The 23,787-nt window shown below is 31.0% G+C and overlaps 2 protein-coding genes across 2 annotated transcripts; both read right to left on the minus strand.

The window, feature by feature from the left end:
* Window positions 1-11,071: 11,071 nt before the first annotated feature.
* LOC106775260 (VQ motif-containing protein 4) lies at window positions 11,072-12,204 on the minus strand. Its single transcript, XM_014662357.2, has 2 exons — window positions 12,144-12,204; window positions 11,072-12,009 (listed from the first exon to the last, which is right to left on the minus strand). The coding sequence occupies exon 2, from the start codon at window positions 12,005-12,007 to the stop codon at window positions 11,381-11,383; it is 627 nt and encodes a 208-aa protein (XP_014517843.1). The 5' UTR covers window positions 12,008-12,009; window positions 12,144-12,204; the 3' UTR covers window positions 11,072-11,380.
* A 6,397-nt stretch (window positions 12,205-18,601) lies between these two features.
* Window positions 18,602-21,838, minus strand: LOC106775966 (eukaryotic translation initiation factor 3 subunit D). Its single transcript, XM_014663234.2, has 2 exons — window positions 20,063-21,838; window positions 18,602-19,034 (listed from the first exon to the last, which is right to left on the minus strand). Exon 1 carries the CDS (start codon window positions 21,755-21,757, stop codon window positions 20,066-20,068), a length of 1,692 nt encoding a protein of 563 aa, XP_014518720.1. The 5' UTR covers window positions 21,758-21,838; the 3' UTR covers window positions 18,602-19,034; window positions 20,063-20,065.
* Between the last annotated feature and the right edge of the window lie 1,949 nt (window positions 21,839-23,787).

Here is a 23,787-nt window from a genome sequence, read left to right on the forward strand (position 1 = left end):
TATTGAGCTTCCATTGCAAACAACTGTTGTGAGTTGTGCCAATGGGAAAGGGTTGATTAATTTGAATTGCCAATGTTTAAATCTAAGAGATTAGATTAAGCAATCATTCTTGACAACTTTAATTTCATCATCATACAGTTTTTAAATTTAATTCATATTATAAAATTCACAAAAATTAAGTTAAACAATTTGTTTAAGCATGCAGTGTGAACACTCTTTGTTGAAAGTCTGATATTATAACTCTTCTAGTGTACTTTTTTTAAAATAATTTATGAAAGTTGCATATGCGCAATATTTTAAAGTGAATATTTGATTACAGTATATTGATCATAAAAAAATTTATAATCATGTATACAGGTGATAAATTCGTATTGTAATAATTAATTAATGGTATACTTTTAATTATATGATAATATAAATTTTAAAATCTTGAAAAATGTTGTCCAATCGACATATGCAACTTAAATAATTGAGAGTTTCTTATATATTTAAACTTTTTTAAAGTCTTCAACCTCATTGACTCGTTTTGACATTGTAGTTTTCCTTGTTGCTTCTTTGTAACAAAAACGAAAGCTACTCTGTGTGCTTTATTAAATGTTTACTCCTATGTTATAGTATTTTTAATTTCAATATTTATATTTTATTTTTCATTATTAGTTTGCATTTTTTTATTAACTTTTTTATGGAATGTAAAGGTAACGTCATAACATAACAAGTAAAATTGTCAATATAGTAATTCTGACATAATAAAAAAGGGTCACGTTAATTTTTTTTATATATATAATAAAAAAACTGACGTGTTTGTAAGGATTAAAATAAAAAATAAATCTTATTTAAGAGTGTAATCTCCAAACTACTAATATATATCACCAAATAAAATTAATATAATTGAAACAATAAAAAGTATCATAATTAAATAAAATGAGAAATTAATAAATTATGTTAATATTAAAAATAATTTATGTAACAAGTATTTATAATAATTAAAGGAATTAACATAAGTATGGTTAAGATATTAAACATGTTTAAATATATTTTATTAATACAGCACTTTTTATTTTACTTGTGAAATTTGTAGTATTTTATAAATATAAAAAGTCGATATATACTCATTCTTACAAGTATACCGTTTTATTTTAGTTATTAACCACATCATATATTAACATACATTTTGATAATTTTGCTGAAAATGTCACTCTTCTGTGACGATATTTTCACAACTTATAATAATACCATCATTATTAAATTAAGCTAAAAAATTCTTATGTCAAGAAAAAAAAAAGGTTAATTAAAGCTTATCACTATCATATCAAAATCCAAAAGGAGAATTATAAATGCCAATATTTCCTCACGGGATTTTAATTCCTTTTTGTAGGAATGCCACCTATCTTCGCATTTAATTAAGATCTCGGATAGACATAATCTTTTGACTCCTATACATTTTTTTAGTACCGAAAAAAAAAAACACGCGAAGTGAAAACTTGCACTCTTTGTCTTACTTAACTGTGACAATAAATCCAAGAAAACTACCAAACTCAGATGTACATTACAAGTTTATATTTCCTCTCTTCATTCATATTAGTTATTTAAGAATTTTTGTCTCATAAATTAAGAAAATTATTTACTTTTTATTCTATTTAATACAACTCAAAGTAATTACTTGATATAGTTTATTGAAATGCATATTTATGTATTATTAATTATTTTTCTCTCCTCTTCAGTGTTAATTAAAACTAAATGAGATTATAAAAACATATATTATCTTAAAATTTAAAAATTGACAAATAAAAGACATTTTTATTAAAAAATTTACAAATTAAAATTGTATAATATGATAGTCCAATCAGTTTAAGAATTGGCCGTAAAAAATATTTAGAGGTTGAATTGAGTTATTGACTTTAAACAAAAATTAATGTTAAATAGAATTATGTTAAATCTAAGTATTTTCATTACTGATTGGACTTTAATTAAATTCATGCTAATTTGAAATCCATTTCAAAATTTATAAATAGATATTGTAATAAATTGGTTACTATTAATATACATTTATTATTAGTATGGTTGAATATTTATTAAGTATATTTTTTATAGGTAACTTTTCAATTTAACCAAATGATAGGTAAAAAAAAAAAATATGACTTATGCTATACTTTGAGTTAAGAAAACGGATCAAATAAAATAATTGACCTTTACTCACAATAAAAAAAAAAACTATTTTAAAAATAAATTTTACAGTATTTAAAATTTTGGAGACTCTCTATATTTCTAGAAGTTGTTATAGAGATATGAGAAATTTTGCATGGTTGTATGTTGATGACGATGACGATGAGCAGAATCATCTCACCAATCTGGAGTTAGTTAACATCCCAATCCGAATTCTAAAGTCAGGAGTTGGGTTAAGATGATAGAGACAGAAAATTATGAAAGATTAGCAACTTATATTGTGAAAGATTTTACATAATAAAAATATTGGTTGTTAGAAGTAGGGGTTGGCGTGGGGCTAACGTAGTTGTTGTTTGGTATTTGTTTTGGAGCAAAATTCAAAGTTGATATTATTCATTAAACATGTTATAGGTCTCACTTCTGTCGTTTCCATCCTACAGGAACGACTTATAATTGAGGTCATCGTCTCTGCTGAAGAAGCTGGAAACAAGGACAACTTTTAACTATGAATTCACACAAAGACACGAATTCAATTCTTATTTTTAACCAGGTTTAATCCATTTAGTTGTCTCTATTTTTGGGAAGTTTTTCTATTTTAATCTCCGTCTTATTCGAATCCCCAATTAAGTTTTTATAAGTGTTAATTTCAATCAATTAAGTCCCTGCCGTTAAATTTAATTAACAAGATTAACTTTTTTACACAGATGGGAGGATGACCTATTAATTAAGTCCCATAAGTGCTAAATGGTTTAAACCTTTCAACAATTACAAAAGTTGGTGCAATCTAAGAAACTAATCTTACGAGGTTAACTAGTTTTACAACCATAAAGTGACTTGGTTGCAGATAACGTGTCGAATAAGCCGTAAACATGCAAGTGTAATGAGAAACGTTGGAGAATTATTATTAATTAACAGTTGCATAGCGTTGTGAGTTATGAATTGTATTAAACAGTATTGGGACCTAGTTAAATAATATTAATTAGCAGTGACATGATATAATGTAACGGAATACACTTTTTAAGTGTCTTTGCTTCACTTCATCGTTAGATTTTCTACCATTATCGGGGAATCCTAAGTCATCTTAACTATGTACCTGTCTGTCGGGTGATTTTGAGTGGATGCAAGAATAAGTGTTGACGAATAGACAAAACTACGACACACTATAAAAAGTAGGATAACCCATTCATTTACTTTTCAAAGTAAAAAAGTTATATAAATAATTTTATAAGTCTTCAAAATCATCCTAAATTTGATATGTAAAGATCTTAATAGAATATATTAATCCTCGTTAAATTGACTAGTTCGGCAACTTGAAGTTCCTACTAAAGAACTAATCCTCACGAGATGCTCTGGTTAAAACTTTTTTTTTTTTAATTTCTACATTTCATTCATCTTCACTGATAAAAAATTAATACATTTGTAAAAAAGATAAAATCAAACCTAACCAACAAATCATAATATTAAGTAATTCATATGTATTTTCTTTTATAATATTTAAGATCAATTGATAATTTAGTTTTTATATTTCCACTTTAAAGTTAATATCAATTTAACAATAGAGATGGCATTCACTCTATTTAACTAAGAGACTTAATTAAATAAAAAATTAATGATTAAATTATTTCCCAATTATAAGACCTTCATATAGTTTATATTATATACTAATGCTTTCTTAAGGTTGAACATCAATAAAACAAAATAAGTATTTTTAATACAAGTGCTATTTAATTTCTATATAATTAAATGATGAAAAAGTATGCCATTTTCTTTATTTACAATATTATATATGTATCAAATATTATATATTTGGAATGTATAGAAAATAAAGATTTAAGTTATGTAAAAAAAAAAAATACTTAGTAATTTAGTTCTTATATTTAAGTTTACTATTCATTTTGATTATTAATTTTTTTATACAATTGAGTTTAATATTTTTGTGTGATTCAATTGAGTTTTAAATTTATTAAATAAAATCAATATGGTCCAATATGTTAAATTGTCCTTAGCCTTATTTAGATAGTATTATGTATTAAAATTTAGATTATCATCTATTTTAGAACGTGTCAAATGTTACATTTGACTGTTTGAAAGTAGAAGGTGATTCAAAATTTGAATGGATTGATCCAATTTTTTAAGTGATATATTTCAAATAATCTAAACTTCAAATTTAATGGAACGAACCATGTTAACTCTTTTTTAAATAAAAAAAATAGAAACTCAATTAAGTACTTTTTAAAATAAAGACTCAATTGAGTCTATTTAAAAATAAGTACTAATTAAACCAAAAAATTACTACAAAAACTTATTTGATTGGTTTAATACTCTTAACTTAATAACCCAAACCAAAATTGCATAATTATATCATAACATTAAATCTAGATAGGTGTTCTACTATAAGCGTTAACACCAAAGATGATATAACAACTTTTACAAAATCAATGTCAAGTAATTGAATATATAATATGAATTTTGAGGACGAAGGATATAGATTCAAATATGAGACTCAGTAGCATTCCCCTCATATTTTAAACCTTTTGACAATACACAAAAAGATCTCATAAACCTCTACTTAGAAACAACAAGGCCAAATCTTAATAATATGAATCAAAGACATAGTCAACAATTAAACAAATCATTCTAACACCAAAACATGATTAAAAGAAGATTGGACCTCCACCAAAAAAAAAAACAAGGTTCATCATCGTTACTACATATAGATAATTGGGTATCACTAGTAAAAAATAAGGATTATACAGCGCACATTATGCCACGGTTCACCAGAAACCGCAGCATAATGTTGCGCGGTGGCAGTTTTGTAAATAAATCGAACTTATATGCCGCGGTTCCCCACCTAACCACCGCATATACCCCAGTCAACCATCACCTTTGACTCCACGTCAGAAAAAAAATTTAATAACAGGAGAATATGTCGTGGTTCTCTGCCAAACCGCGACATATACCCCTGTAACCTCCTGACATCCCCATCAGTCAGCCCCTGCAATAAATTGGCAGGGGAATATGTCGCGGTTCTCTGACCAACCGTGGCATATTCCTCTGCCAATTTATTGTCGGGACTAACTGATTGGGAATGTCAGCAGGTAGCATGGGGAATAGGCCGCGGTTGGTTAGAGAACCGCGGCATATTCCCCCTGCTACCTGCTGACATTCCCAAAAAGGCAGTTGGGAGGCAGTTGGGGGGATTCTAAACGTTGGAGAATAGGTCGTGGTTGGTCAGAGAACCACGGCATATTCCCTGATCTGAGTAAATTTTAAAATTTTCAGAGTATATGCCGCGGTTGGGCGCTGAACCGCGACATATAAGTTAAAAAAAATTCAAAAATGCCATTATGGATTATTTTTTTTAAATGAATAGGTCGCGGTTAAGTGTAGAACCGCGACATATTCCCCCTTTATGCCCCGGTTAAGTGTAGAACCGCGGCAAATTCTCTTCTGAAGGTTAAAAAAATAAAAATCGCGAACAATTTCGTCTTCTTCGCGAAACAGTTTCAGACCTGCGTTTTGCTTCCTTCTCCGTTAACGATGACCCTGTTCTTCCATTCTCTCATTTTGTTCGGTGCATTTGCCATTTTTTACGTTGGGGAAGATTTTTGACCGATCAGAATCGTCATTTTCTACCCTGAGATCGTGAACTGCATTTTGTCGCGCCCATTCCAGGTACTTCCTTTATGCCCTCGTCAAGTTTTTAAGCCTCTATGTTTGCTTTCGTTTCTTGATGCATATGTTGTTGTGGCTTTGATTATTTTTGTCGAATTTGTTGTGGTTTCGGTCGTTCTTGAAGAGGCAAAGTATGTTAGCTTTTATTTAAGTTTTTATTTTTTTTTATCAGCAATTTTTTTTTTAATAATATGCTATGAACTTTTTTTATTTCAATTTTTATTTATGTAATTATGTGTGATTGAAACCTCAAGCTTGAGGCAGATGCTAGACCACCATCTCAGAGTGGTAGCCCCCCTCAGCCTCCTTCTCCCCCGTCTAGACATGAAAAATGGAAGCTGGCTCGTATGAGACCATCGGGCACCTACTCTTCCGACACTGCAAGGGAGATTTCTGAAAGAATTGTAAGTTATCACTGTTCCTAAAATAATAAGTATTGTCATTATACATACTACATTAAACTATTTAAAGAATAATGATGTTTTGTAATGTTACAGGACATCTTGGTTGAGCAGAGCTCCCAAGGTCAATTCACTCCAGAGGGTCGCCAGGATATTCTTGCTGCTGCGATTGGACGACCTGAGCACCCTGGACGTGTACGTGCTGCAGGTCCTGGAGTAGGAATTAAACATTATTTTGGGAGCTCTTCTCGTCAGTCTTCATATGCATACAACGAAATACAAAGAGAAATGATGACAGAAGAGATCAGAAAAAAGGTCCGAGAAGACCTTAGAGAGGAGATCAGGGCCGAGGTTAGATTAGAGATGAGGGTTGAATTCAGCGCTATGTTTCAGCAGGAGTTTCAGACCTATGGCATGCGCCCGGTGCCATCTCCTGTACAGGAACCTGTTATCCCTCCCACAGGTAAACTTAATAAACATTTATGTGCAATTATTTCTATCTTTTGTATAATCTAACATTTACTATGACAGGGAGAAGCGGGAAAGGAAGTTGTTCCGCACCAGCCATCCCAGAGGATGACATGGACGATGGTAGTCCATGTCTGCTATACATTTTAGAGGATACCGAGATGGTCCTGGTAGCTCGTGGAACAGAGTTTAGGTCAGCGACTGTATGTCATGGTATGCAACTATTAGAGGATGAGGTGAAGGTCTCANTGGATGAAATGATCATANNNGATGCCTCGGTTCCTCTGGCCACAGAAGAGATTTTCACTGTGGAACAAGCATTTAAGTCGTTTATCACTTGGCCTAAATTTTTGGTTAAACCAGTTTCTGACCCCTCGGTATGAAATTCTTCTTTACACTTCTCAATTTTAAAGGTTTTTCATGTCAAAACTTATCTTATTTTTTCATGTAACAATAGACGCAGGCACAGGAGAAGATTCCTCTATCTGAGGATGATCCTCTTGCTTCATTGCATCTACTTGCTGACATCCTTGATGAGAAGCCTTTGGAGGTTGAATATGATGCTAATGTATTTGGGAGAGGCTCTAAGATCCCAATATACCTTCATAGCCAAGATGTCCATGAGCTTGCGTCGGGAACACAAGAGTTGAATATTTCAATTATTCAGCTATGGATGATGTAAGTCTATGAACAATTATTTATATATAAAATTGATTTATATATCAAGTATCCTTATATCAAAGTTAATTTTTGATTTCAGGTATATGTCTGGGGTCAGTAACAAGTTGGGGCGTTCTGATGATTATGGATTCATTGATCCCCAATCAATTCATGAATCAAATGATTTTGAGCAGATCAACATGAATCTGATAAGAAGTTTTGGAAGGGGCAAGAAAATATACTTTTTGCCTTATATATCCGGGTAAGTGAACTTTGTTAACATAATAAAGTTCCATATGTGATTTTCATATTTAATAGTTACGTTATTATGAATTTCAGGCGTCATTGACAACTTCTTGTTATGTCTATGCAAGAGAACTATGCTTTGTGGTTTTGTTCATTGCACATGCCTCCTCCCACACAACTCAGACAAGCAATTGATTGGTAAGAACCTCAATGTTTGGACTTTCTTTGTTATATAAATGAATGCTAAAACCTTTTTTTATATATAGTTCTATTCCAGCAAGTATGATGATGGGTGGGAGATCAATTGCTAATAGTAGAAAGATTGCTTGGATTTCTCTCAAGGTTTGACATATGCTAAAGTCATACTTTGTTATAGTTGTTTTATTTTAATGTTATTCACTAACTATTATCAACTGTGATGATATATTGTAGTGTAACAGACAAAATGGGTCATATGAGTGCGGATATTATGTAATGTATTGGATGACCCATATTGTTCGTTCTCACATCACAAGTCGTTGGGAAACGGTAATATTTAACTTTAACAAATTTTGATTTTTTTTCCCAAATGTTGAATTCATATACACTAATTAATATGAATTGTCTTTTGCAGAAATTCAAGACTACTACACCAGTTCCTGAGAAGTCACTATTATTCATAAGGAACGCTGCTGCGAAGTATATAATTAGATTATACAATAGCTCTTAGTTATTAGATTTAAACATTGCATTTGATTAGATTGTATTTTATTAGACTTTGTACTTTATTTGATGTTGAAATTGAATTTGTGTACATGTTTTTATATGCAGGTCTGTTTTTGTGGTAGTGGATATCACAAAAACAAACCTGCAATTTTAAAAAACTGCAGGGGAATATGCCGCGGTTGTGACCACAACTGCGACATAAAGTGCTCGTTTTTTTTTTTAAAAAAAATAGACATATGGCCGCGGTTAGTGCTAGAACCGCGGCATATACCTATGTCTTTTGCCGCGGTTGAACCGCAACATATACTGGACCAATTTTTATTTTTTTTAAAAAAATGGATTTAGGCAGCGGTTCCTTGGACAACCGCGGCATATTCCCCAACTTATATACCGCGGTTTTAACCGCGGCCTAAAGTCTCTGATTTACTACCGCGGCGGAATATGCCGCGGTTCGTAAACCGCGACGTATAGTGGAAAAGAACCACGGTAAAAACCCCTCGCTACACTAGTGTATGAGTAAGGTGGTTAGTAATATAAAATATATAAAATCTTGTAAGACCGATAATTTATTTAATCATAAAATCTTGTAAGAACTTATTTAAACCTAAAGTGTTTTTGCAAGTAACCGGCTCACAAAGAAAACCAAAAAAACGGATAAACTTGAAAGTACTGAGAATATGTGGATTGAGAAGACCGAGAACTTAAAAAAAGAAAAAGCTTTAATAATAATCAAATAACGCCGTTTTTCTTTTCAGATTAAAAGATTGGAGTGGAATAAGACATAATAGTTAATTATTTATTAGTATTTATGTTTCTATTTGTTATAATAAAATAAACATTTATTTAATAAAATATTACGAAAGAAAAAAAATAATGTCTTTAAACACAAATCATCTCCACTTAAATTTACTTTCATCCTTCTTAATCAAAACAACATCACTAATAAAAAAAATTGATTCTCTCAAATTGGGAGTTTTGATTAACTCAATTTAATAATGAGCATTAGTATCGAGATCATTAACTCACTAATATTAAAAACATCACTAATATAACCAATATCCCTTTGCTTAATAAGACCTGGACTGCATGACTCCTGAAGGGCCCGATATCAAGGTTCAGATACCCATATAAACTTTGTTCCACACCAAATAACATATTATAATCTAATCATTCCTATTTATGGATTCCAAGAAGGCTTTTCAACATTATAGATATTTAACACAAGATATTATGTGCATACTTTTTCAAACCTTTTTACAATGACACATGCTTTGGAAAATAATTACTAATATTACGTGTAAATCACATACTGCAATTGTCAATTAATTAACAATTCCACTTGCTCATAAAACAATGCATCTTATGATCCAAACGTCATTTTGAATGTTTAAGCGTAACGTTAAGGCCACGAACACGTATTACTTAAATAATAAATTCGCTATATATTTTTTATACACTGTTAATTATTACCTTAAACATATCAAGAAAATCATTAAACATATTCATGGTTATTTTTTAATTATTTTGAAAAAAAGGTAGTAGTGCTTTAAAAAATGATCGAAAATTGGTAAATAGAAAGATGGTAACTAAATATGAATTAAATTGAGTAAAATGTTGTATTGAAGTGAGTGTGTAGCTAATAAGATTAAAGAGGAGAGGAGGTGGACCAAAGGCAGCGGAGATATAGTCAAAGATGTCATGGTTGAAGTTTTGTGATGGATGGGTTTTTGAAGGATGACGATGAATAATACGTCAAATCAAAACGTGGCACATGTGAGTTGTTTTATATTTTTTGCCCCAAATTGATTGCGAGAGGGAAATAGAAATGGAAGATGACATTGATAAATGGTAAGTAAGGAAAGCAAAAAGGGATTGGTGACACTGCACATGTTAAGTTTCAAACCATCCATACTGAAAGAGCTTCTTCTTCTTCTTCCCTGACATGATCACAACCTCCATTCACTTTCAGTCAAAAACCTTTTAATTAAAATATTCAACCACTCTCTTCTCATCATTGCTTTTACGTTCAAACCAAACAAATAATTAATTAATGGCTTTAAACTCCATCTAATTAATTATGTTGAAGCATGTTTGGATTTATTATTATATTTTTCTGTTGAAAGTTGAAACCAACGTCATGGCATGTGATGTTTGGGGGCACAGAAGAAGCACATAGTATGTGAAAACCACCAACATATACAAAACCTATCTTCAAAACTATTGGGATCTTTTCCCTCATTCAGAAACACATCACACGCCTCCAGATTCCTTCCCCATTCTTCCACGCTTTCTGTGACAGCTAACCCAAACCAACACCTTTCCTTTTCTCATTCTACTTTCTTCCCTACCATCTCTATCAACACCCCCTACTTAGTACACACTGCATTATTAATTTTCCTAATTATGAATATCACCTCACCTCTATTTTTATAAATGCATCTCTCCTTCAAACACATACACACACACTGTCTGTCACACCTTCTTTCAATAAACATCCATGCATTTCTCTAAAATTAATAAAATACACACATTTCCAAACACTAAACCGCTTCGGTTTACACTTTTGGTGTACCTAAAATTAATTTCACCCACATTTCAATTCAAATCAATAATTTCAAATTAATTTCATTAATTACGGTTTTACTCACCTTTAACAACCATTAAAGTTTAACTGTGCCAACAATAATTAAAGGATTTGACTCTGGGGAAAAAATGCAGCTAAAGTAAACGAGAAGAAGCTAGACAGTACTTTGAATTACATCCCAGAACCGTAGCTCATTACTACCACGGATAAAAGTATAACCGCGTTAAAAGTCAACCAAAATGTCATTTTGAATTGGAAGAAATAAATCAAACGAAGGAGAAACAGTGGAGATTGGGGGAAAACGGCATAATTTATACATACAATTAAAGCAGGATTATTCCCTTCTCTCATTAAGCATTACAAATTCTGAACGGATCTCTCTAACCGGCATGAATGGCAATAATAAAACAGAAATTATATAAGAATCTTACAGAAAATCCGAAAAGGGGCAATAATAAATAGAAGAAAGAGAAGCGATTCAAGAAGCAGCGGTAGAAGAAGAAGGAGAAGGACCTGAGGCTCTGGGAGAGGTGGTGGGGAAGAGAGGGAGCAGGCGAGGTTCGGCGTCTCTGGGAGTAGAAGCGGGAGAAGGGTGCAAGAAGAAACCCTTCTCCTTAATGGCTTTATCTTCGGCCTCGGAGTCCAGGGAAGGGGGCGCGTTGGATCGGTCGAACGGGTCGGGTATGAGGGGTGTGACGGGGCTCAGGACGAGTGCGGGGAAGTCGAGGATGCTGGGGGAGAGCATGTCGGGTTTGCGAGGCGAGAAAAACGAGGTGAGGGGGTTGATGTTGAGGTTGTTCTTGAGGGAGTTCGTCCTCCGCTCGTACAGCTTGAACTGCTGCTGCTTCTTGTTCGGAACGGATTTCATGGGCGGGATGCTGTGGGTCGGGTTGGCCGCGGGTTTCGAGGAAGCTTGTTTCGCTGTCTCCGAGGAGCCTGTCAGCATTTGGACTACTTGCTTGAAGGAGGACGTGTCCGCTTGGACGAACGTTGTCGGGTACGGGCTTCCGGGTTCGGATCTAGCGACGGCTTTGGGAGATTGCAGTCCCTGCCATGGTTTGTGATTGTCTTGGTGTCTCGGGGATATGGAATGATTGGAATCCATGGCTGAAATGAGAGAAAAACAAAAGGAAGACGAAAAAGAAATAGATGAGTGAGTAGACAAAAGTGAAGACTAGATGAGACTTTTTTAACTTTGTTTTATTTCGTTTAAGAAAAAATATGAAATGTGTCGTAGAGACCTTAGATTCTTGAACTTCGGTCCCTACGCGCTATCTACTGCTTGTGTGCTACACTGCACTGACAGTGATTACTCATAATACATTGTCTGCACTTTGTACTCTACTAAATATGTGACATGCAATATTATTGGAAACTCTTTCTTTTCCTTCACAATAATTAATACATGTGTGTATTCATTTGCATATTATCATCTCCTTTTCTTCTAAATTTCAATTCACCAAACTAAACTATTTTATTTTATATTCATTAAGACTATTATTAAATTCATTTACTCATCAAAATTTATATTTCCTAAACTTCTTTCCTTCTATCCTATACTTTTATTGAAGCTCCTGTTCAAACTTCAGTTTATAAGTATTTTTTAAAATGATAATGTTAAGTTGATCCAAATTCATTAAACATTGACATATTTTATTACATTTGACTACAAATGAACATTTAATAGTAGAAAGACTTTTATGGTAAATTATACATTTATATTAAATTATGTTTAATGTTATATCTACGTTAAGACAAATTTTCAGAGTTAATTTGTCTGGTTATAGCACAATTTATTGTAGGAACTGCAACTGAAACTATTTTTTTATCATATATCAACTATATTTGATAAGTTGAAATTGAATTTACTTAATTTAAAAACAAATTAACTGCCTTTGTATTTTACTTCAATTTAATAAAATTTAAATAAAAGTATTCATGTCGATCTGTGTCTCTGTTTTTGGTAAAGAAAATATTTATGAAGCATGTATCATTAGTTGTCTTTTTACTTTTATATATTTATTATTAAAATACACCATTCATTGTTTGGTATAAAGAGGACAGTGAAAAGAAAGGAAATAAATGGAGGAAAAAATATGTCCTCTCTCATTTTTCTTTGTATTCTTCTCGGATATATTAAGTTTTTTTATACTTTAATGGAATCGAATAAATAATATAAATTTCTTTACTTTTCTGATCTTTTTCATACCAAACACTGACATGAATCCTCTACATCCAATGTTTCTTCGGGTTGTTATCTTACAATGCCCTTTTAAAATAAATTTTAGATGTTAATATATGTTTTTAATTTAATTTATAACTTTTAAATGAGTTATATTTTTCATTGTTGAGAATTTTTTTCTGAAGATAATGGAAAAAGGCCAAAGATTTAGAATATATCAAACCTTCTTATGTTACAAATTGTATTTTAATGATTGACTCGAAGAAAGAAGGAAAAATAAATGTATACAGTCAAGTTAGATTTGCTAAAGAAATTTATAATAATTTATTACTTCTTATGGTACGACTAATTAGTTAATAGAATTATGGTTTTGGAATTCATGAAAATCCAATTTTTCCAGTTAAAATGTTAATAATACTTTCCCAAAATAACAAATTTTAGAACGAATTCACAATTTTTCTTTTCTTTTTTTCTTTTATTTTCAACAACAATGACCGTTGGTGCCCAAAAGAAACGTTTCTTGAATATCAAAATATCACTTTGATATTTTTATATTATTATACTTAAAATAATATATTTATATTTGAATTGCTTTCAATTAAAATGGTTTATTTTCTCATTAGTGACTATAAAATCCAACATGAAAAAGCAACTTAAAAATAAATAATTAATGCACTTTTTCTTTAATGTTTGAAAGAGATAACTAAAAATACACTCGATAAATTACGTTAAGAATTTCGTGAAATGATATAAATTTTCTCATAGAAATACACAGTTACAAATATCTTTTCAACAATAAAATTAATTAGTATATTATAAGGAATGTGAGTGTACTGTAAAAGTTAACTTAGTAGTAAACAAACAATTGTATACAACTAGTACTTTTTTTTTAAGAACATCGATTTTTGTTTTTATTATAATTAAAATTAAATTAAGAAGTTAAATATAAATATTATATTTTAAATTATATTTCGTCTGAAAAATTATATAAGTCAGTTAATACGAATTAAAAATACAATAATAAATATAGAAATATATCATTAACATTTTAAATTATTTTGAAATATATATATATTTATATATGTACAATGGACTCACGTGTTAGAAAATTATTTTTATATAATTATATTTTCTTTTTAGTTTTATAATTCTAATATTAAGATGCTCGAAAATTATCACTTAAAAACTTGATTTTTAATTAAAATGTGATAAAGCCTAAACCTTAAAAATCTACAACCTAACTTGAAAAAAAAAAGATTGTGAAAAATTACTATACACTGTTTAAAGTCATAGAGAGAACTGCTAGCTAATAGTTGCTGATGAAAAATCATCATTTAATTTTCTAATTTCACCATGTTATTTGTACTCGAAAATTAAGCAATGTAATAAAAAAATAAGGAAAAATAAGTAATGCAATAAAAAACGAAGGAAAAACAATTATTTATTAGACAAAAAGGACAAAATACTGTATAGTCATAAACTTTAGTATGTCAAATTTACATATCAGCGTCAAAACAATTTTCTTTTAAGAAAGATAATTATTTGATATACCTACAATTTTTACATTTGAAAATATTTTTCTTTATTTATTTTTCTTTTTCTTTTGAAAAATATAAAAAATTATAGTTATTTTAATTTTGCAGTTTGTATCAAATGAATGTAAAAATATAATATTATATATAACTCTTTTTTATTATTATTAAAGGAAAAAAGAAAAACAACAAACCACATCATAAAAAGAAAAAATTAGGACTTAATCTATGTAATAAGCTTAAGCAACAAATGATGGAAGTACTTAGCCTTCGACGGTCATGAACATTGAACTCGTATTCATATATATAATAATTTATATTATACGTCACTCATTAAACTCGTATTCATAAATCTAATTATTGATAATGATAAGAGAGGTTTTTTAATATTCAATGGTCATAAACATTTTTTTTTTAAAATCTTATTTAAATTTTTGTATAATTTATCGAACTAAATTGTTTCCTAAAACATGACTATTGAAATGAAAAAAGATATTATTAAATAAAATTGGTATCCTTTGAAAACTGAACCAATAATTGAACCGGTGAAATCATCGTTTTAGGATTTATTCGTCTAACCAATATGATAATATAACTTAATAATACTAAAAGTAAAAATAAAATATTTTATACGTTTCTATCATATAAAATGCATATAAAATTCAAATATATGAATGATAATATTTAGGATTAAGGTTAACTAACACATAATACTGTTCATTGAAAATATTAAGGTTTTTTTGAAAAGAAAGTGAGAAATGTTTTACTTTTTTATTTTAAAAAATGAAAATAACATTTGAAAATATTTGTATAAAAAATATTGTTGAGTGACTTTGGATCCATTTTGTCTTTTTTTTTGGGGACCACTTAAATCGGAGAGCGATTTTGTAGTTATAATAGGCTGAACATTAAATTATTTCACCAATTTTCAAGTTAACGGCCTTATTCTATTATGACGACAAAGAAAATATTATTCTTAAATTAAAACATATTAGAAGATTGTTTTGGACTTTAAACATCATTTTATCTTCAAATAATAATAATCATTCATACATTAAAAACATTCTAAATTAATAAGAACAGTATTTTTAATTTTTAAAACTTAAATATAATTTTGGTGTAAAAAATGTTTGATCTCACTTCTCATAATTTTTTCTCTCATTTTGATTCACAAATATATGAAATGTCGTGTTGACTCTTAATATCAACAGTATTATATTTGAGAGACATTTATCAATGTGACATCTTATATTAGTATAAACAAACTACTAGTATATACATCCATATTAGAATATAAAACAATTTCAATTTAACATAAAAATAAATTAAAAAGTGTAAGTGAAAATATTTTAGCAAATAACAATTTTAATAATATCCTATGATATTCCTTGTTTTCTTTTAAAATAACTGATAAGAAGGTAGAAAGGTAGAGAAAGTAAAGACACGCGTGTATAGTGAGTTGCATTTGAGAGGGTAAAGGATTGAATGCTGTGACACATAAAGTAAAAAAAGAGTCAAAAAGGTATTTAATATTTGGCATTGACTAATATAAACCAATAAAAATAATCTTCATAATATCTTTGTCATATCCTCTTCCTTTTTCTCCTTATAATCTCCAAATATAATTATAACATACACACTTTAGTCAAGGAAAAATTCCATACCAAAATGGTAGTTTGATATTAGAGTTACTTTTTCCCCTTTTAAACGCATTCATCTCAGTCTACTTCTTTTTCAATTTTATGGTAGTAACGTAAATTGGAAATAAAAAATTACATGAGTCAGTAAGTTCTACATAAATTTAATTTGATAATAAAAAGGTTTTAATATAAAGTATATATTATCTCATGTTCAAATTTCATTTAACCTAACTATATCGAAACTATTATAAGAAAATTAAAGACATTAATATTTAGAGATTATTAATTGTCTGCAGCTGTTAAGAATCCCAAGAGCATCATCTAATTGGGCCGATATTAGAGTTCTTGGTCCAGATTTAGAAATAGAGTATTTCATTATACAAGTATAAGCATTTAGCTTTCAACCTCCAATTTCTTAAAATCTTCTTAATTAATAAGTGGTTTAAAATTTTAATTTTTGTATTATTGAAAATTTCTATAAGCACCATTGATTTCATCTCCATTTTACTCCAATCACCAAATATTCATTCCTACACCCTACACCCTTGCATCTACACCCCATTTCATATTTGTATGTTTACATTATATACTTCTTATATTAGTTTAATTTTTTTTAATACCTCTTATATTAGTTTATTTATTTATTTTAATTTTATGAATGAGTTTATAATGTATTATGTAATTTCTAATTAATGTAAAATAATTTTATGAATGTATTAAAACTAATCAAATTAATTTTGAATGAGAAAAAAATTAAAATTAAAATATCAAATATGAGAATTCGAATATACTAAAATCGGATGTGAATATTAACTATTCTGGTGTGGACATCCGACTAATGTTTACTAATTTGTATAAAAGTTTCATAATATTTTTTATTTAATTATTTTTTTACGGAAGAAATCTAATATTTTTGAAAAAAAAAACAAAAAAGCTTCATATTATAAAAAAATAAAAAAGTTCAAAACAATTGAAAACAAAATTTAATGAGTTTAACTAATTCCTTAATATATTATTTGAAATAAATAATTATACATTCTATAAAATTTATTATTTCATTGAAAATAAATAAATTTAATTCAAATATTTATATAAATAAATCAATTATTAAAATATAACAATTTAATTAAAATAAAATTCAAAAATAAGATTACCCAAAATTGAAATAAATCATTAATTAATTAGTATAATTAATTAATTAACATCCAAAATAACTTTAAAAAAATTAAACAGAACATTAAATGACAAAAGATATAACTGCTACTAAACATTAAATACGATCTACATCGGATGATGCAGACTCAATCGGTTATCGATATCCGATTCAGTCCTATCGTCTCTCCAAATCCGATTGCAAACCACTCTTCTACCATCTTTCATTACGGTATAAAAAAATGTCAGAACACACCAATGCTATCAAACACAATCAAATGCTTAAAAAACAGTAAGACAATCAACCGTATGGGTGGTTGCAAGGAGAAAACGAACTTCAACTGAACACAATGCTCATGTTTGTGTGTGACTGCAAAATGCAATTAAAGTCTGAAAGTGTGCTCCGAGAACGGAGAAAGGAAGACGAAAGTGAAAGGGAGAGGGAAGTGCAACAATGCCTGAACGGTCGTCTGTGTGCAAAGTGATATGCGAGGATGGAGAGAAAAAAAGCATACCAAGAGTGATGTGTGCTGTGTTGTGCGAGAATGGAGAGTAGTGTTATGAGAGGCAAGTAGAGAGAGAGATAACTCAATAATGAGATGCAACACAAAAATGAGATGCAAGAGTGAAGCTGTCTGCATGCACTGCTGCTACAAAAGAATTTTTTGACCACTTTAATTATTTTGAGTATTCAAATCATTTTAATTACAAGGTAAGTTTGGTATTTTGAAAAAATTTGGAGATACAGAATAGAATGTTTGGAGGTGCGGGTAAAACCCTCTTAGAAATATCTTCTAGAAAATTCAATCTAAAAAATATTAGAAATAAAAGGTGAAAGTACTTTTATTATATTTTTAATGACAGGTAATTTGGGAATAACACTTTTATGGCATAGGGAATAGGGAGAAAAACAAAAGGTGCACGAAGAAGCACCATAAATTAAAATAATTACTAGCAATGAAAAAAGCGAGAAAACATTAATTAACAAGAGTCTGGTTAAAAGATATAAAACTAAGTATAATGATTTAATCTTTGAATATATATATATATATATATATATATATATAATAATAATAATAATAAAACATTCAAGAAATATTGTTAAAATATCATTATCTATTCAATTTTCTCTATTCGAGTTCCCAATTCGTGTTTCACATGGCATAAAAGATCGTATAATTGTATCAAACAAATTACCAGATATAAAGCATGTATGATTGTATCAAACAAATTACCAAATATAAAGCATGTTTTTCATACTACTTTGGTCGATAGATAGAATATCTCTATCAAACAAATTACAAGATAGCATGTTTTTTATGCTAATTTGGTCGACTTTAGACCGCACGATGACACACTAAACTTGCCAACCTGGAAACTTGTAAACCACAATAATTTAGAGCCCAATTGAGCGTATCACAATTTAGAAATTTGGTGATTCCATTTAAAATGCTAAGGTCTGTTACTCATAATCCGTTGTAGCATAGAAAAAAAAAAACTCAAAGTTCGGATTGTAACTTTTGGTTCAAAGAAGTTAATTGCAAAATTTTGGCCGACAAAGAAAGTGCTATTCTGAGCGTGATCTGATCCCAAATGAAACGCCATCACCTCCCATACACATCTGACCTGCACCGACCCCAAGAAACACACCTCATCCATGAGTAAATACTATTAACCGAATACAAGCATTGATTATCGATCAACAACATCTAACGACTTCAAATTGCAAGCATTGATTATCGATCTACAACCATTTAATATACTAAAGCCGAATACAAAATGACAACGAAATTAGAAAGTAACATATGATACTTCAATTACCACTTTTCTAATAATTAAGTTTCACTCGAAAGCAACACACAATTTCCTTTTCCAAACTCAGTTTATAAAATGAAATCGATTGAAACTTAAATTTGACAACTTTGATACAAACAATCACTAAGATGGCCGCAGAGTCATCAGTAAAAATTAATTGAACTTGGAAGGCTGAGGTTTATAGCATGAGAAAGTAGAGGTCAGCACGACAAAAACCAAGGCTTAGGAAAACATTTTAAGTTGTAACAAGGTAACATACAGGACTAAAAATGTCAGTCTAAGGGATAGTCTTGACAACGTCTTAAATGTATAACAGATTGCCGAACCGTTATCCTCATTTCAAGAGATTAAATCGAATAAGTAAAGATGCATAGAAAGCTCCTACCAGTAGAATCCCAAATGACCCGTACCTAAGGAAGATTTAGAATTTTAATCATTAGGAATTCATGAAATTTTCTTGTTTACACGACAAAGGTATTTCCAATACTCAACCAACTTAAACGCAGCAGTCCGATACTAATACCAGCAATGTGACTATAATATCTTTGAAAATTACTATTTGAAACAGGAACATCACAAGGAAATCAGGCAATAGATACTTCGATAATCAATAATATCACATAAATAATGATAAGGAATAATAGCAATGACTAGAAAACTCTATTATAAAGCAAGGCTAGCATACTACTATTACATCCAAAACAAATACAAAAATGCCATATATCTTCGTAATAAGCAATTAACCAAGAAAAAAAAATTTGATCTTGAAAAAAGAGTCGGAGAACAGAGTACGCAACTTCTTAACCCCCAAAAATAGGGTATGAAGTAAATTCAATTACCTCTCAAGCTTGAACGTCTATCTGCTTATCTTCCACATCATTGGTGGTACCAGTTTCTGCCTCCTCAGTACCCTCCGCCGGAGGCTGAGCTTGCTCATCCTCCGGAAGTGGCTCCTCCACATAGTCATTTTCAAACGCATCAGCCGGAACCTCATAAATCCTAACTTGAGGCTTGGACGGATCCTTCACAAGGACATATTTTCCCTCGTTCAATTTCATGCACAAATCAACTATAGACTTCACAATACCCCACATATTAGCAGTATTCAAATTGATCTGTGCTGCAAAGTCCCTGGGCTTGTACCCTACCACAGCCAAAATCACATGATTAAAATGATCACGGGGATGAATCCTAGACACATACCCCAACTTCATCATATCTGCGCTAGCCAAAAGAGCCTGAGCAGTCCACTTAGCCAACTTATTCGCATTGTTTTTAAGCTCAGTGGCCAACACGGCACCCCTCTGAGTCTCCAACTTCTGCCTCCAATCCACACCCGAATACTTAGGATCAAACTCATTTAAAGCATTCAAAGTAAGGAAGGACCGCTGCTTATTCACATCAACAACACTGTGCACCTCACACCTCGCAACAAGATACATATCATCATCAAGCTTCCACCTCCTATACCTATAAGCCACAGAAGCAACCTCCTCACCCTCATTAGCAAAAGGATTAGCCTCATCAAAAATAACCTTGTTCCCATCCCTGATCAGAACCTGCTGCGAGAAATTCTGGTTAATATAGGCAGCCTCAACGCTCAACGAATGAGCAGAGTTAATATCATCCTTAGCCTCAGGCAGTGGCTCCTGAGAGGTCTCGTGAACGGAAAGCAAATCAAGCTGCGACCCATCACGCTTATCAAAGAAAAGCTTGTTCCCAACGCGCTGAACGACAATATCCCACGAATATACAGACCTTGGGGCACACATGAGAGTGGAGAGAATGGTGTCGGTGGCAAAAACAGTGGCTTTGTCCTCGTTCGCGAGTCTGCGTATAACAGGGTCGTCAGTAGTGGTGACCTTGAAGAAGTTCCGATTCTTGAAACGTTCCAGGCGGCGTTCGTTTTTGGGTGTGATGCGATCGTAGGTACGATCGTAGTATTCGAGAGCACCACAGAGGAGAAGGTCTTCAGGCTCGGGAACGGTGAAGGACAGTTTAGAGAACGTGGAGAAGGGGATCTGGTCGTGCATGTTCCATTCCGGTTGGATATCCACAGAGGATTTGAAAACAGCGGCTTCACGGCGCGGCGCATTAGGGTTTGAGCGGTTCATGTGGTATAGCCTATCGCGACGTGCGCGTTCCTTCTCCTGTTCGCGTTTTCGGGCTTCGACCTCCTCGTCGCGGCGCTGCGGAAGCTGACGCTGCTGCTGGAAACGCCACTTAGGGCCGAATTTGGGGCGCGGTGGAGGCTTGCCATCGACGAGGCGGAATGAGGCGTCGTCATCAGCGGAGGCCGGGAAAGAGTCATCGTTGGTGAAGTCGAAGACGGAATCAGCGGGGTTCTTGGAGCGGGTCGGGTTGTTGAAATTGCGGGTCCAGTCCGCGATGCGGCCCAATTTGTCAGAACGGGAGAAGGGGGCGAAGGGGACGTTGAGAGGAAGGTTGCTGCTACCGCCGGCGGCCGCTGTTTCCGGTGGTCCCCACCCGTCGGAGTTGAACGGAACGGCTCCCACGTCGAAGGCTTTTCCCATTGGCTCAATGCGAAGGGTTGAATCTGAGAAACAGATTGGTGTGCTCAGAGAGCAGAAGACGAGTGAGAAACCCTAGTTTCGAAAGCAGCTTTTATACAACTTTTTGTTACGTGTTTACCCTTACCAATTCTTTTATTTAATTTTACTATGTGTGGGCTGGGCTGGGCTGGGCGGGGAACTAAGAAACCCTTAGCTTTTCGGTTTTTACTTCCTGAACCCGCCAATTTCTTGCACCTCCTCAATTTTGGGAAAAGAAATGAGGCCTCGTTCTCTCTTTAAATTCCTCTGGCTAAATTCAGAAAAAAAAAAAACTACTCATGCCTCGTTTTTGTTTATTTTTTTAGAAATCTATGTCGAACTTTAACATCGTTTCGTATTGAAATCATTTTAGAGTTCTTAGACTTTTTGATGTATATGTATAAGTCAGTAGCTAATATTGACTTGAGTTAGAGTATAATAAATACACATTCTAAATATTTTAATTATCTTATTCATATTTTTTTTATATGCTAAATATTCTATTAAAGGATATTAGATAATCAATATTGTGTTAGTTATAATTTAGATATTATTTTAATTTGTATAGATTTGTGTACCTGTCAGATGAAAAATTATAGGATATTTATATGTATATATAGTACTTTATTCTTTGAAATAATACATCAGAATTATTTTTTAAATCTTTTATTAGTTTTTGCTAGGGTTTTATTTTTTCGCAGACTTAATTATTGATCCAATCACATCATAACCTTCATTATAAAAGTAATTTGCGTATTACAATTTTAATTTTACAATCTTGTTTACTTAATGGTTATAGTTTTTGAGTGGTGATATTCTCAATCAAACAAATATGTGTGTTATGTATTTTTGTGGTCATGTAGCATGTTCTGACAACCTTATAATATTTGAATTAAGGTTTTAGTTCAGTGTTAACTTTGACCAAAAAGACATAATTAGAAATGTAATAGGTTAGACACAAATAGTACCTATTTGCTTCCAAAGAAAAAAAAAAATTGAGCTGAATGTTTATTTAAAAAGTACTTATCAAAACAAGTCAGGTTAGACATAAATAGTTATGTCTGCTTCCTAAACCATAACAAAAAAAAAACTGACATACTTCTTGCTAAATATTCATTTAAAAATACTTACAATTTTTTTTAAAACTCGGTACTATAATTGAATACTCACGAGTATTTAAAAGATAATAATTTATAATTTTTTAAAATACAATCTAAATAAAATTTTAAAAATATAAAATAAAATGTAAATTTTATTTTTTTTGTAGATAAATTAATATTGATACGAGTAGTATATAGCAAATATGATGATGATCAGTAAAACTCTAAAAAAGTCCTTACTGGACATTAAAATAACACAAATTTCAAATATGAAGGTTATCAACACAACTAAAAGAGGGCGTTTATAGGCAATAGATACAAACCTAAAAAAAATTAGTACTTTGAAAATTTAGTCCTTAATTAAATCTCTGTAGAGAAATTTCTGAATTCACTCCATCGGAAAACATAGCATATTCAATTTTAATAAATAAAAAATGCGTGAGAATGGAATTTATTTAAGCAAATTAATAACATGAAAAAATAATTTAGCGATAAATTAAATTATAAAAACTGGTAAAAGCATTATTTATTTTTCTTCCTTAGAAATAGTTTACAGTAATATTGTAAGTCCATTGGTTCACAAGGTCTGCCTGACACACTAAAATAAGACAACTTTCCGTAAAACATGGAGACAAGAATCAGACCATATGCATTTGCTTACTAACTCGCTCGTAAATTGCAACTCTATTTTGTATTCTCTATTAACTCTCATATTTAATTGTGGAGTAAATATCTATGTTCATTCCTGAGTATTTTTCATTATATGAATGATCATTTACTTATTATATTTCTTTTATGAATATTTGATGTAAAAATACATTTCTTTTATATTCGACGTGAAAATATACATATATAAATAGATTAGTTTGTTCATACCCAAGGCATTCATCACCAAGACATTCTTTCAGAACT

This window comes from Vigna radiata, chromosome 10 (genome assembly GCF_000741045.1).
Source record: "Vigna radiata var. radiata cultivar VC1973A chromosome 10, Vradiata_ver6, whole genome shotgun sequence".
Taxonomy (NCBI): Eukaryota; Viridiplantae; Streptophyta; class Magnoliopsida; order Fabales; family Fabaceae; genus Vigna; species Vigna radiata.

Bases quoted from the DNA above. Each gene is read 5' to 3' on its own strand.
- LOC106775260 (XM_014662357.2), bottom strand. From the start codon at position 12,007: ATGGATTCCAATCATTCCATATCCCCGAGACACCAAGACAATCACAAA.
- LOC106775966 (XM_014663234.2), bottom strand. From the start codon at position 21,757: ATGGGAAAAGCCTTCGACGTGGGAGCCGTTCCGTTCAACTCCGACGGG.